The sequence below is a fragment of the Sturnira hondurensis genome, unplaced genomic scaffold (genome assembly GCF_014824575.4).
Source record: "Sturnira hondurensis isolate 20B ecotype Veracruz unplaced genomic scaffold, ASM1482457v3 Scaffold0022136, whole genome shotgun sequence".
Classification (NCBI taxonomy): domain Eukaryota; kingdom Metazoa; phylum Chordata; class Mammalia; order Chiroptera; family Phyllostomidae; genus Sturnira; species Sturnira hondurensis.
Genome location: NW_028094767.1, coordinates 405536 through 420111, shown reverse-complemented (window position 1 = coordinate 420111; position 14576 = coordinate 405536). Strand labels below are relative to the sequence as shown.

Genomic DNA, 14576 nt, shown 5'->3' with positions numbered 1-14576 from the left:
TGCTATCATCCTCTAGAAGTCTACCACTTCATTAGGCAGACCTGAAGTTCCCAAGGGGCATTTAAATAAATTCTTCAGCTATGTTAGAGAGAAATTTCGTAGCTTACCCTTAACCACTGGATTCATTTTTTATGCCTCTCGCCCAGCACCCTCAGTGACTCCCTCACTACCTGTGAGATAAAACCCAAACTCTTTTTCCTGACAATCAAGACTCCCCACCCTCTTATGTCAACCTGCTTGAACTGCCTTAGCCTGTCTCCCTTCTTTCTGGTCTGGCCAGCAGAAAGCTCGATCACTATTCCCAGGCATCACGTTGCTTGTGCTGGTCTCCTGACGAAGACTCTCCTTACTGCTCCCTATGTCCAACTCCAGCAATTGCATACACACACCCTTTTTACTTCTTTCCAATATCTCATGGTTCATTAAAAGTAATGACTCCTCTGACCATCTAGGGTAAAAGTCTCTTCCTTTCCGCTGACCTCCTGCAGCAGTGAGTAACATCTGAACTGCTTACTTGGTACCTGTGATAGATTCCCCTAGAGTCTTCTTTTAAACATGCTAATCTTGTCACACCACATATAATCTCCTTGAATTCAGCATGATTCTCCCACTTCACAAACTATCCCAAATTTTTAAAAAATGAGACAATTTATGTATAAAACTCTCAACGAATAGACATGACTTGGGTCATATCCTTTGCACCCTATCTGGGCCTGTCATTTGTCCCGGTCCACACATCTGCCATCTGGAATCATGGCACTTGGATTATTTTGTTGTACTTATCTGCATTATAAATTTGTTAAGGGTAGAAACTGTGTCTTGTTCATCCTGGATGTTCTAGTGAATTTTAGTTAAATGTTTGCTGAATGAAAGAATAAATAATAGATTCAATTGGTAAAAAGGATCTTAAGAAGCAGATGCCATGAGTGTGAAATAAAATATTCAGGATATATTTATTGCAGAATGAAGGGCTTAAATTAAATATTGAAGAAGACGGGACACAGGTAATGTGAGAAAAGTGAAGGCAAACCATAGCTGACTTAGAAATTTTATAGTGAGTATGTTTGATCTCAATAATATTTTTCAAGAGCACTTTTCTCTGTTGTTGGAATATTAATTTTGAGAAAAAGAAAACCTTTTTATTCTTTGTTCATGAGCATAGTCCCACCAGGTCTGTGGCCATCTGGCCTAAAGGCCAGGGAGAGAGTGACCAGCCCGGTTCTCATCCCTGAATGTTCATGGAGAGCTGGTGAGACCGAACTTCCTGTCCTCGTCATCTGGGCTTTGACCTGTGCCTTAGAGGGAGGTTCGCAGGGAGAGGAAAGGGCTAGAGAAGTCTCTCAGGCCCCAGGGGCCGGTAGGTCTGGGAGTTGTGTGGCCGCAACTCTGATGCTCGTGGGTAAGGAGACTGTTCCCTGCTTCGGCCCTGAGAGTGCGGCTCCAACCTTGTTGGAGGGGTTGAAAATACCCCCGTTGGTTTTTGATAACCAACATTAAATCCTGCATCAATTCTGTCATCCTGCATGCCTTTTCACTCAGAGCAGTTGCCAGTGCTCCTCTGTACCTGTGAATACTGTTTTTATTTTTCCTCACTTGACATGCAGGATTGAAATCGTTTTGATATTTATCTCACCTATTCATGCTGAACATGACTGAGAACACAGGTTCTGCTCTGCTTGTCGGCGTGAGATGACACTTCAGTGGAGAAAGACCCTGACTGATTGATAGATTAATTAATTAATTAATTCTAAAGCTTGGTGAGCACCTGCTGTATATAATGCTCTGTTACGCACTGGGTAAAAAGAGGCCCTGCCTTGTTAGAGTTTATAATGTAGTTGCTTCCTCCCATCTTATCTCTAGTTTTCAATCTATTTTTACTCCTCAGTCCCTGGGATGAAGTGAGAATGCTAAATAAAATGAAGTCACTGACTCTCCATTGGAGTGGTAAAAATGCAGCACTGATAATACTGAATAGCCATCTATTCTCTTATTCTATTTCATTAATTAGAAAAAGACACGTGAGCAGCTGGAGTCACTCTTAGAACTTCTTACGGTTGCAGGCACCTTGGTGTCACCAGGGAGTGTGCCATCAGGAGTAACAGGGAGGGGCCCGAGTGAGACATTGGCAACACCTGCGGAAATTGGAAAAATAGCAGGCATAAAAATGAGGCCAGAGAAGTTTACATTAGAAAAAGTTGAAAATTTGGTGTGCTCTTTCTGTCATTGAGGAATCCACTTTTATTTTAAGATCACATAAATATGTTCTTGAGAAAAATATAACTAATACCACTGTTCCCAACTCAATTCTTCATTCTTTCTTTCTAGAACCAACTTTGGTGCTCCCTCAGTAATACTGCAATTAAATGGCTTTTGCATAATAAGATCTGGTTGATTTCTTTCTTAGTGACTATATAAAGGACACAGAGACAGGTGTTTTTCTTGAATTTGTTTGCTTGAAAATATTGGTAATGATTGCCTCCCAGTTGTAGGATAATGGGCAATTTGGTTTTACTTTTATACTTTTATAGATTTTCCAAGTTTTATACAACACATTTAAATTATTTTATAAAGTTAGAAATCTTAGTTTTGAGAAAGTACATTATAAATTTTTCAACTTTAATAAGAATTGCTTTTTAAATAACATGATTTTCTAGTGATTTGAATTAAGGTTCAGAAGCAGATAAAATGAGATACAAGCTTACCTGTTGAAAACACAGGGATCTCATCAGGCTCTCCTAATATCTCCTCTATGGATATCTCATCTTTTCTATTAGGAAAATAGGAAAGAAAGAAGTGGTATAAAGGAGCTCGAAGACAATAGGGGAAACACATTTCAACTTGCCTATATTAAATAGATCTAAAACTTAGAGAGAAAGTGTACTTTAACACTGGTTTACCTATTTTTCCTTTACTGCAGCAATCTTCTAATAGATTTTCACTGAAGAAATATTCATCTCTCTCCTCGAGACAGTTATGTTTGACTCTAGGGCTTTTCATAAGCATCTTGGCTGCCTGTGTGGTCCTGGGGAACATTTCCCTAGTAGCAAAGGTGATTTTGGGGACTGATGTTTTATAATCTCTTGTGCTTAAACTGTGCTTTTGACATCAGAGATAATTGATGATCTGAGGATCTATGATGGAATATTCTTGCTAAAATCTCAGAGTCTCAAACCTGCAAATCCAGAGAGCCATAAAGTACATCCAATAAAGTAACTCTTGTGGTAATGGGAGAAAGAAAGAGAGAGAGAGATTTCTGGATAATACAGCTGTGTGAAATCTCTATTTCAGAGGTAACGACTGCCTGCAATGGTAACTAGCCAGGAAGTTGTGGATAGGTTCACAGTGCCGAGGAGTGGCAATCTGGAATACATTCTAAGGGCAGATCCAAGGTCACGGTTATAGAGTTGTCTGCCTATAATGTTGGCCCATTCTAGCAAGCTTTATTTAGAAAGGAATGGTAGTAGTGATATTTTTGAAACTCACTATAAGATTTGTTACCATAAACTATTAGGTCTCAAAGGATTGTATCTGTGTTTGTACAAAATAGTCATGGTGGACCAATACATTTTACCCAGTTTTCTGTGGCTCTTGATGATAGAAGACCAAAAGAATTGCTAGGTGCTCTGTTGTTGTAGATTCTTACAGAATGGCCAGAGCCAGAACTGAATGATTTTGCCACATTCAGTTCTGTCAAAGTGCTAATAGGGGCAATGCACAAAATATATCAATCGGCCTGGCGTGGGCTCTAACCAATCAGAATGGATGTTAGTTGTAAACACAAATGACTACATTAGTGCACACAGGCTAATTTAAACTCAGACTTTAAGGTGGAATTTGGAATTTGTTGTTCTTGTTTCTTTTGCTGGTGTTGTGCTATGTGTTTAGTAGTTTTTGTGGAGGTAATATTTAGTGAACCTCTCATTATATTAACATTATAGCATTTGTCATTTAGACTTATTTTTCTCATAGATTTTTGTGTACAGTAAGGTCTCCTTTTTCCTTTTGTAACTTTGATATCCTTGTGTTCATCTTGCTGTAAAAAATAAGCTACCAAGAAGAGTAGTCACTAAAATGCTGGCGACTGCATTAGCTGCAAGTCCACAGCCCACTCTGTGCAGGTGTGATGCTGCACTGACCACCACTGAGAAGCTGAAGTTGGGGAAGCTGGGCTTTATTTTAAAGTCATTTGAAACGGGCAGGTTGGTAAGCTCGTCGGGTGAGAACATTTCCTGTTTTGTCTTCTTGGAAAGGTTGGAAATAAAAGGGTTTCTTCCTTTCCTCTTTATTTCTTTAAAAAAACAACAACTTGGTAACCATTGATAATGTAAAATGTTTGTCTCTTGTTCCTTCTTTCTCCCTAGCAATGCTGGCAGGCACAGAAGATGGAATGGTTCTATTTCTTTCTTTTTCTGGCTTGAATAACTGTTTCCTGTAATTTTTAATATTGTTCGATGAAGACTTGGGACATTCTGTTGAATTTTTTCTTATGAATGGCCTCTGCTTTATTTTTCATTTTCTTTTTGGAAAAGGTAGGAGTCAGTAAGCATTATCCTGTACTTAAATCACAGGACTCAGTAACCGTGTCTTGTGAGCAATGTTCATACCCTATCTAGTACTAATATTTCACTAAGTCACCTAATTTCTTCTGGAAATAACTTAAAATTCATAAAAGTATAGCTAGATAGACATATTGAGGACTATTATATATTATAAGTAAATGAGAACTTTGCTTAGCTCTGTAGCAGTTTGTAGAGAAATATAAAACAGTTTCTGCCCTGGGGGTGTTTACTCCCATAGGGAAACAGGGTAAAGAGAGATGTTAAAAATGTGAGTGACAAACAGAACACACAATCTAAAGCAGGGACAGATTCTGCAGACTCAGATAGGTGGTTAAGACATATTGGGGAGGCGGGACTCCTTTTGGAGCTTGAAAGGAGAGTGGGATTTGGAGATGGAGTGGAGAAGGCTGGTTCTTGCAGACAAGATGAAAAGGCTTGGGGTCAGAGTCTGGGATGAGTAGGGTGTGGTCTGTGCCCTGAAGAAGTGGCAGGGTGGCAGCAGGGACATTGGGGTAATGAATGGCAAAGATCAGGGCAGTTCAGGGGCTGAAGTCCTTGACTGATTAGTTCTCGGTGAAGGTCCTGGCAGCACACTGATGGCTCACTCAAACTTTGAGTGAAATTTACTAGAGGGATTATTTACTAGGTTGTGGGAAGAGTCTAAGAACAACAACAAGTGAGTGTGTAGAACCCCATGGCTGTTAACAGAGCACCCTTCGCGTAGGGAGAGTAAGAGCATGGAGCAGTTACCAAACCTGGAGACAGAGAAGGCCCCATGGAAAGGGCTGCCTGAGAGGAACTGAGCTGGAGCTGAAGGACACCGGCTGCCCTTGAAGACTTGGAAGTTGGGGATTTGTTTAACCACATTCCAATCTCCCCACTCCTTCTGATATTCTGCTCCCCACTGGCTGCCCCTACCTGGAAGTCAGAGGACATGGAGGGCCAGGGCTCCCGTGTCTGCCTGGGCTTCTGTACAGAGTGTGTGAGGAAGTATAGGAAGTGGAAATTCAGAAGGGCAAGAGGAAGGGGCAGTATCTTTTGAGAGGTAGTGAACAAGGTTCAGTGTAAAAAGAGGAATATGTCAGACATATTAATCCTGCAGCAATTATAAAAGTTAAGGTGGGAAAGAGGTTAGAGTCAGTGCTATCTATTAGGGGGATCATATTTGACATTTTTTCACACTATAAATTAATAAGGTTCTGAACCAAATTGTTGGCAAAGGGAATAGAAATGAAGGAGTAAATATGAAAAGCATTAAAAGAATTGCAAGTAATTCATATGGCCAAATTTGTATCTCTCCTTGGACTATTATTATCTTCAAATTTTGACTTCTAAATGTTACAAGATGTATGTAATTTGTGAGGTTAGAATTTGGCAATGACATCTCTCTCCTTTAATAATTTTATCTGATGTACTTCTTCTTTTCCTTTTTTTCAACATTTTGATTTACTTGTTTGATATTCAGTTCTTGTTGAGTGTATAGCTGAGTGTTTTAGTAACTTAGTATGAGAAATACTAACATTTTTACAGAATACTAAACAAGAATTCATCTTGCTTGTTTGTTGTACTAAATATTTTCCTGATATAACTAATAATTTATCATAAATTCTAAAAATCATACTATTTTAATAACTCCTTACCTTGTAAGTGAAAATACACATTAGATACTTATCATATACTTTTATCTGATAATATAGTACAAATATATATCTCAATCTATAAGGTCTAACCATTTTCCTTTTATATGTTCATTTATGTTTTGCACAATAGAAATATGAATTTTCCATCAGAATAACCTACACATATCTCAGTGGAGGTACATCATAAAGGTACAATAGCTGAGTCTCACGCCATTATGTTATCTTTCAAAATCAAGAGCACGCATCACTCTATTTTGGGTACTTACCTCTCAGGGAAGTTACTCTGTTTTATTCTCTGCAGAAATAGAAAAGTAATTTTACTAAGAGATAATGTCAGTTGAAGAACTAAGATCTATTTTCATTTCCCTTTCCCTTTAACTTCACCTCAACCCTCATGTACAATGTTATCTTGCAAGAATAAAATTTTTGTTGTCTTTATCAGATATTTCCAAGCATTTCTTCAACCAATCCTTATGCTTTGGAAACCAAGTCCAAAAGGGGCGGGGACAGGAGGTCTGGGAGCTACTCGGGCGGTGTGCCAAACATAGTGTTTAGGCTCACCTGCTGAAGAAGATCCAGGTGTTCCTGGGAGGTGCTGAAATTTTTCCCAATGTCAAAGAGGCAGAAAGTCTCCTGCTGGCAGAGGCTGACCCAGTCCTGGTATTCCCCTGTGCCAGGGATGCGATCCAGGAAGATCCGATATGCTTCCCACACTGCTTCCTGACACACTGCAATGCAGCACCATTAGAATGGAAGATCCTCTCTCCCAACACAAGCACAACTCATAACATGGACAACTCTTTCATGGCTCATGCTGCTGACACATTCACTTGTGGCTCATAGAAATGAATTCATTTAGCAACTATTTACTGGGCACCCATATGTGCTATGCGGGAAGAGAAAAGAAGGAAGATAGGGAATATGAGAGAGAAAGAGTGTGTGTGTGTATCTAAGAATGAAATTTAAATTAGGGTGGTTGAAGAAAGCTTCATTATAAAGTTGATTTTTGAGCAGTCTGGGAAAAGTTAGAGAATGCTACAAGCATTGAAGGAGGAGTGAACAGCACAGTGTGGCCAGAGCGAAGGTGAGAGTAACAGAGGATGAAGCTGTGGAGAGAGGAACACAGAGAACATAGGACCTTGTTGACCGGTAGTCTTCAAACTGGGCAGAGGTACTGGCTGTATCTAAACACTCTCCAAGGGATAGACGGGCACATGCACAGTTTAAACAGAATCAATTTCTAGACCCCAGGTTTGCTATCATGCTTTTCTAACATTGGTCTGCCTAAGAGCACCTTTCCTTTGGTCATCACTCTTCCCCTGTCCATTTATCCCTAATCCTGCAGTGGCACAGTTCCCCTAGGCTGCCACACAAAGAGATGATTTGAAACCATAGATTTGAGGTTAAGAAAGCAAGTGAATTTAGGGTGGATTTTCGCAATTAGGGTGCCTTCTGCTTCTTTGCTTTTAACACATTAGGAGTCCTAATGGAGTAAACAGCTGATAGATCATTAAAAATAATCTAAGTGAGCCCTGGCTGGCGTAGCTCAGTGGATTGAGCACGAGCCTGCGAACCAGAGGATCGCTGTTCGATTCCCAGTCAGGGCACATGCCTGGGTTGCAGGCTGGTTCCCTGCAGGCCAACTCCCAGCAGGGGACACATGAAAGGCAACCATACATTGATGTCTCTCTCCCTCTCTCCTTCCCCTCTAAAGATAAATAAATAAATAATCTAAAAAATTTAAAATAAATCTAAGTGAAAGAATAAGTATAAAATTGATGCTAAATCCTGTCTTATTATAGCAATAGATAATATGAATAGTAAGCAATGGTACATGACAAAGCAATCCCATCTATCCAGAGGCAGAAGCTAATGCAGCTTAAGCTTGAGAACGTCACTTAAACTGGCCCCTTCCAAAGCTTTATTCCTAATTTTGCCTTTATAAACATTAGTACCCATAAAACCTGTATCTGGTCTTATATCTATCTGTTGATACTTACTTACTTAAATTTGTCAAATTTATATACACTTGTTTTAATCAATTATATATTAAAAGTAATTATAAATGCAACTGAATCTGGAAGAAATTTCTTTGAACACATAGGTAACAGGAAAGAAATAAAAATATAATTTCAATTTATGTACCTATTTTTGTTACTGAGATATTTTAGAGCAACCAATAACAGACTTTCAAGCTTCAAATAAATTCCATTAAGATAAGACTCTGAAGTGGGAAGCAAAATGGAAATGTGGATGTATGAAGAGAAACGAACCATGTGACATTTCCTACTGTTAAGAGTCCCTTCATTATTTGTTTAGCTTACTGGATGGAAAGTATTGAGCAGCTGTGGTAGATTCCACCAGATTCATATGACTGCTCTAATTCTTGTTTTATTTTCAACATCAATATTTACAACTCACCAAAAGTTAATATCTTATCCAAGTATTTAAACTTAAGATAAAACTTTAGATGTCAACTGAAAAGTATGCAAAGGCGAGCATAGTTTAAAAATTATTTTGGGGGCTAAATGAAAAAAAATTAGATGACTTCTGTTGTATGCAATTATAATATGCTGATTTTTTTAACTTCTCGAGGAATGGGGAACAATTGGAGGCTTTGGACAAGCAGAACCTGACATCACTTGATTTTCTAATGAAACTGTTTGACCACTGTGCTAAGAAAGGGTTCTGGGGAGGACCAAAGTGAGAGAAGACTGGTTTAAAGACCCTTACTCCTGTGCTTCGTTCTCCCTCGCTCCCCGGTTACTCTAGGTCTGGATTTCTTTTATCTTTCTGTTGTGAGAGGCAAAGAGAATTCCAGACCAAGAGAAGCTCAGGTCATTTATCAGCAGCAACCTGAGCAGAACGGCAGAGCCGGCAGAAGGAGCAGTCCCCACCACTTCAAATGGGGGGTTAGCGTCCCACATCTGGGGAAGTAGCAGAGGTCAGCACACCTGGAGACCAGCATAATAACCTCTCACCAGCGAGCCCGTGTTTGTGTCATGATCTCTTTCCTGCCAGGCAAGGATCAGAGAGTTTTAATGCCTTTCCCGATAGGGGTCATCATGAAGGCTTTTGATCTTCATCTCTAGTCAAGAGCCTATGTACCATGCAAGAAGGAAATAGCATTTGTTCAAACTCTGATGAGTTGCAAGTTCAGTCCAAGCAAACCAGCTGCCCTTGGTATTCTTCTTGCCTACATACTCTATACTCTCTTGGGGGATGTTATTTTGCCTTTCCGTCTTTCCTTAATGAACCTTCTAGTTTAGTTTAAAAACCTATTTAAGTGTCAGATATACAGCAATATATAAAATAAGTGAGCCCTGCCTTTGAGGGCTTAATGTTGGTGACTTTCACTAACAATACCTATGAGGGAAACATCTGGGAAGATATAAACTTGATACTTCTTGTTTAACAGTTCACGCACTTTTGCCTGCATTGCTTTTGGTTCCAGATGGACTTCCTTTGGTTTCAGTTCAATTTAAGGCTTGTTTTGGTGCCTGAACTTTCCTAGCTCTGCTCCTTGGCCTTCTGCCCTTTTTCTACTCAGGGATACAGAATGGCCCCATCACTATTAAAACCTACTTTTCACAAAGGCTCAGAGAACTTTCTCCCCAAGGCACAAATGCCTGAAGCTGCTTGAAGAATTATTTTCCTGGAGGATTGTCGTTTATAGGGATCAAAATGTTAGGATGAAACAGGCATTAGTAGCTTTTGTTTAGACTCTTTTTGAGAGGCATTTTTTCTGGTGATGTCATTGTCTCGGCCTCCTGGAGGCACAGAGTCCTTCTATGATCAGAGAACAAGAGCACCAGCCCAAGACCCACCAGGAAAGCCCCTCGTCCTTACCAGGAGGGCATCCAAAGGACCCTTGAAACGTGTGGCCTCAAAGGTTTTTTGGACTGGGAGGAGTCTAAAAACTTCTGAAAGTTGGAATTTTCTACTCCTTTGACTTACCTGTTCTGCTCCATCCTTCTCTCAATCTCCTGGGAAGGGTTGCAAGAGGAATTTGGGAGAAATCCAGAGCCTTGCCTACCTGTCTTCCCACAGTTGCTAGCCCCTGTCTGAAATCTGACCGCAGAGCCTCAGCTTGTCTGCTGAAGGTCATACCCTCCTGCTGTTCGTAGATGTAGGAAGAGCCCCAGGGAACACACACCCTGGGGGCCAGGCACACCCTGGACAGTGCTCCACATGGGGTTGGCCAAAAAGTTCATTTAGGTTTTTCTGTAAAATAATAGACACATTTTCATTTTCACCAATAACTATCGATTTGGATATTTTGAGTATGTCAGCTATCTGCTGCATGGTATAATGTTGATTGTTCTCAATTAATGTCTCAATTTGATCGCTATTAACTCAACTGGTCTACTCGACCAATAAGAAATCTCCAAACCACTTCTGACATGTTCAATTGGTCACAGCATTTTTAAAACTCTGCACACCACTTTTGACATGTTCAATCGGTCACAGCATTTTCTTCACACACTGCACCCATGCTTTTTGCATTTCAGTTGTGTTTTTACCTTTCTTGAAATAGTAAAGCATAATACACCAAAAATGGTTTGCATTTTCTTCCATCTTCAATATTAAAATGGCTACACAAAAATTCACCAATTTGAATGTTTTTTAAAAAAATGAACACTGAAATGTCAGCTCTCACAATACAATCTAATAAAATTGTGTTGAATGGAATTTAAGACAACTAAGTGCTACTAGAGCTACCTCACAAAAAAAAATGAACTTCTTGGTCAACCCAGTATTTGGAAGGATTAAGGCAGACTGATGGTGTGTGAAATGTCCACCACAGGGCTGGACACACATTAGATGGAGAGATAACACTCTGATGTGGGTGGGAGTCAGGATGCTGGCTTCTAACTGCTCTGCCATCAGCAGTGGCCTTGACCGAATACATGACCTCACTTTGTATCTGTGCAATGGGGGTGTTAGATAGATGTTGTTCAGACCAATGTTTCTAGAATGTGAAAGTGTATGTGGATTACATTACATGTTATTAAAATGCAGATTCTGAAAGTAGGTCTGGCCTGGGATCGGAGAATCTGCACTTCTAACAAGTCACCTGGTTGGTGACGGCGATGCTGCTGGTCTGTGGACATTTGGAGCAGCAAGAATTAGGACTCCCTCCATCTTTAACTTTTTCTAAGCCATGAATTAATGTGAAAGAAAGATCTAGTTTTTGTTATTGGGATTGGGAAAAAGAGGGAGAGAAGGAGGAGCGTAGAGGAAAGAGAGACAGAAGTAGAGACATCGGGGCCAAAGTTTGGAAGGGAGGCAGTCACGAAAGAGGATGTTTCCCTGGGTAGGAGAATGCCCCCTCCCCACCCCCAGGATGCTAGCAGAAACAAACTTGCCTGTTCTGTGTCTGTGTGATGAGCACGTTTATAATCCAACCACAAAACTCAGAACATTTTCACTTCTGGTGCTTTAAGCATTGGGAAAAGAAATAGCTCAATTTGACTTGAGGAATGCAGGAGCTTTCTCTCCTAGGTTTGAAGGATGTCAACGGATAATTTTGTAAAATAAGCTACGATTACGGTGTCAAAGAAACATCACTTTATGGCTGGGTCTTATTTCTAGTTTCTTTATGAACTGAATTTGTTAGACTTGAGAAACCCATGTTGATGAATAGTAAAATTTTATATTACCCAGGGGCAGCCATAAAGATAATGGACTGTCATTGCTGTGGGGAGAAAATGGTTGTTTGATTCATCCAGGGAAGCAAGAATGAAAAAGGCAAAGCTAATAAAAAATAAAGAGCTAATAATAAAATTCAGGGCTAAAAATTTGGTGGCAGCAATAAATTGTCTTTTCTCTAAATACTTTCGATGAATCCTATTTGTGAATGCCATAAAGGATTAGAAGTTACATGAGAAGGACTGGCAATGGTTGTGTTCATATTTCATGTGATGCCTATACCAAATGTTCGTAATTCCCTCCATGAACAAATGAGAGGGAATTTGCTGGTGTCATTGTCAGAGCCACATGTAGGCACATTTAAAAACAAATAATTTACACACGTCACTCTATTTTCCTTGCATTCACAATGGCCTGTTTGCTTCCTGTGTTCATCAAAAAGCATTCAGTGAGAACCAGTTCTGCACAGGTACTGTACTAGGATCTCAGGGTATTGATATATTGCACTTGATTTTCTACTACTAGAGTCTTTCTTCGGACTAGGATCCCTCCGGTTCTTGTCACTTCTCTGTTGGTGTGGCTTTCATCGGAAAACCAGTATCTCTTTACTTCTACATAAAATCTGCATAAAATGAGACATACGAGGAACATAAGGCTTAATATCTTTGATACTGTTAGTTATTATGTCTCCAAAGCCCAGTAAGAACTCCTCAGACTAGTGCAGCCCTTGCACATGTTCCAGATGTAAATACTCAGGAACTTTTTGGGATATATCATGAAATGCTTTTCAGTTGTCATAATGTGCAGCAAACACATTGCAGGCTAGAATTGAACCAGTTTGCTCTAGACAATGAGCTTGAAATAGATCAGTTTAACTGTGATATTTGGAGTGAAAGCAAACATCTACTACGATCAAGGTAGAAATCACTAAATCTCAACTTTCACATGTAAGATGGATTGAGTTTAGGCTTCAGCTAGAAAAGACGGTTTGCATTATTTGGAGCTATCTGGGGAATTAAATAGCAGCTACTAAAGATTCTGTTTTTTCATTTAAAGAATAATCCACAAGAATTCTTTCGTCTGTTGTAAGTGAATGGCAAGGACAGCCACTGATGGCTTTGGTATAACCGAACTCTGTAATAACTCCCAGGAAATGCTGTAAGAATTCTGGGATGCTGTTCTGGGGTAAAACTGCACTCTAACACTGCTGGAAATCACAGTAATTGTGCTATAAATCCCATTAACACCCTGCATTGTATCTTGGTAACCCTGTTAATTTGTGATTCCTCTGCACTTGGATGTGTCTCCAGGTTTCCAAGCTTCAGAAGTTTTTGCCAAGTCAGCAATAAACAACTTCAGCTTATCAAGGAGGGAGAGAGCATCTGGATTGTAGTGTTGCTTTTGAAAAATAAAATCTTAAGTCATAAATCAACTTGTTTAGATCCCTGATGTTGCAGTCATTCTGTGCTTCATAATAACAACATTAAAATCAATATTGGACTTTGGCAAAAATAAAAGAGAGAAAACTCAGATGCCAAGATTTTCCTGATGACTTGACAAATGCTCTAATGGTTCTGTATTATATAAGACACAAACTCCTTGTATTAAGACAGGATTATAAAGCATAAGAGCAAATGCCTGTCATTGTTTTGAATGTTTATTTTTTATTAACCTCAGATTAGTTGGCTGATTTTTATAACTCTTGGGACTAAATGAGAGGCTGGGAGTTTGGGGTGGAATGTGATCTACAGATGAATAAAAAGGCAGGGATGAAAAGAATGAAAGGTTAAACAGGTTTCATCTTTCTTACCTCTCAATCTGTAATATGCTTGAAGGCTGGCTAAAATCTGTTTCATGGATTCCTGGGGACAGACTTTAACCCCAGCTGGGAAAAATGCTGATCTTTTTGTTCGATGCTTTGTCAAATTGAATATTCGTCTCATGGTTGACACTTTGTACATTTTTGCAGTATTTTCAGTTGTTTCAATTCTTGGGGCATTGCCTATGTCTTTAGTTTCAGAATGGTCCGTTTTAATGGAGAGATCTATAAAAGAAAGATTGATTTCCTAGTGAATATATACATTTAGGTGATACATATAAAACAAATGAATAGAATAAATTAAAAATTAGGATCCTCTGGCTTATAAAAGTTCTACTTTAGTACAACTGCCAAATGTAATATTCCAATGACAAGACGCTTTCAGAAATAAGTGAATATTATGAGCTGATCAAGTATTAAAAAAACAAACCCCAACATCTCAAATCATCCTACCTTTAGGAACTGCCAAATATCGAAACCATTTCCCACACATCTCTCTAAAAATCACTCCCCACTTAGCACTCAAGCCTCCCGAGAGATAAATCTTTTGATGAGCATTATAATTCAAGTAGGGAATGATATAGCACTGTGGTACCCAGAGGTATGCTCTTGATGATGAAGTGGAGTGCTTCTAAAAACCTAGGGGGGGAAATGCAGCAAAACAACCTTCTTGCCTATTAGTGACAGTCCTAAGACATCCATATGGGTGGAGCTCAGAGGGTGTCAATTGGGTTGAAAGTGAGTTATGGCCTTAACATCTTAGAACTGCATTTACAGAGCAAGCTTCTCATTTTATGCAGGGTGGTGAGAGGAAAGATGAAGGGGCAGGCAGAGAGAGGAGGCTGGTGGAGTACTTAATCCTCCAAGCCATTTCTTCCTGCTGGCTTTTCTGTGTCTGTTAGGGTT

At 39.5% G+C, this 14576-nt stretch overlaps 1 protein-coding gene across 2 annotated transcripts in view; it reads right to left on the bottom strand.

Moving 5' to 3' along the window:
• The window catches only part of IMPG1 (interphotoreceptor matrix proteoglycan 1), a 118558-nt gene that overhangs the window by 80767 nt on the left and 23215 nt on the right, over positions 1-14576 (bottom strand). Inside the window, exons 2-6 of one of the 2 annotated variants that reach the window (XM_037034326.1) lie at positions 13662-13895; positions 6761-6927; positions 6466-6494; positions 2703-2767; positions 2053-2132 (exon numbers count right to left, since the gene is read on the bottom strand). In XM_037034326.1, coding sequence (XP_036890221.1) covers positions 2053-2132; positions 2703-2767; positions 6466-6494; positions 6761-6927; positions 13662-13895 — 575 coding nt within the window. The remainder of the gene's footprint in view (positions 1-2052; positions 2133-2702; positions 2768-6465; positions 6495-6760; positions 6928-13661; positions 13896-14576) is intronic. The other variant, XM_037034327.1, reaches the window with a different exon arrangement.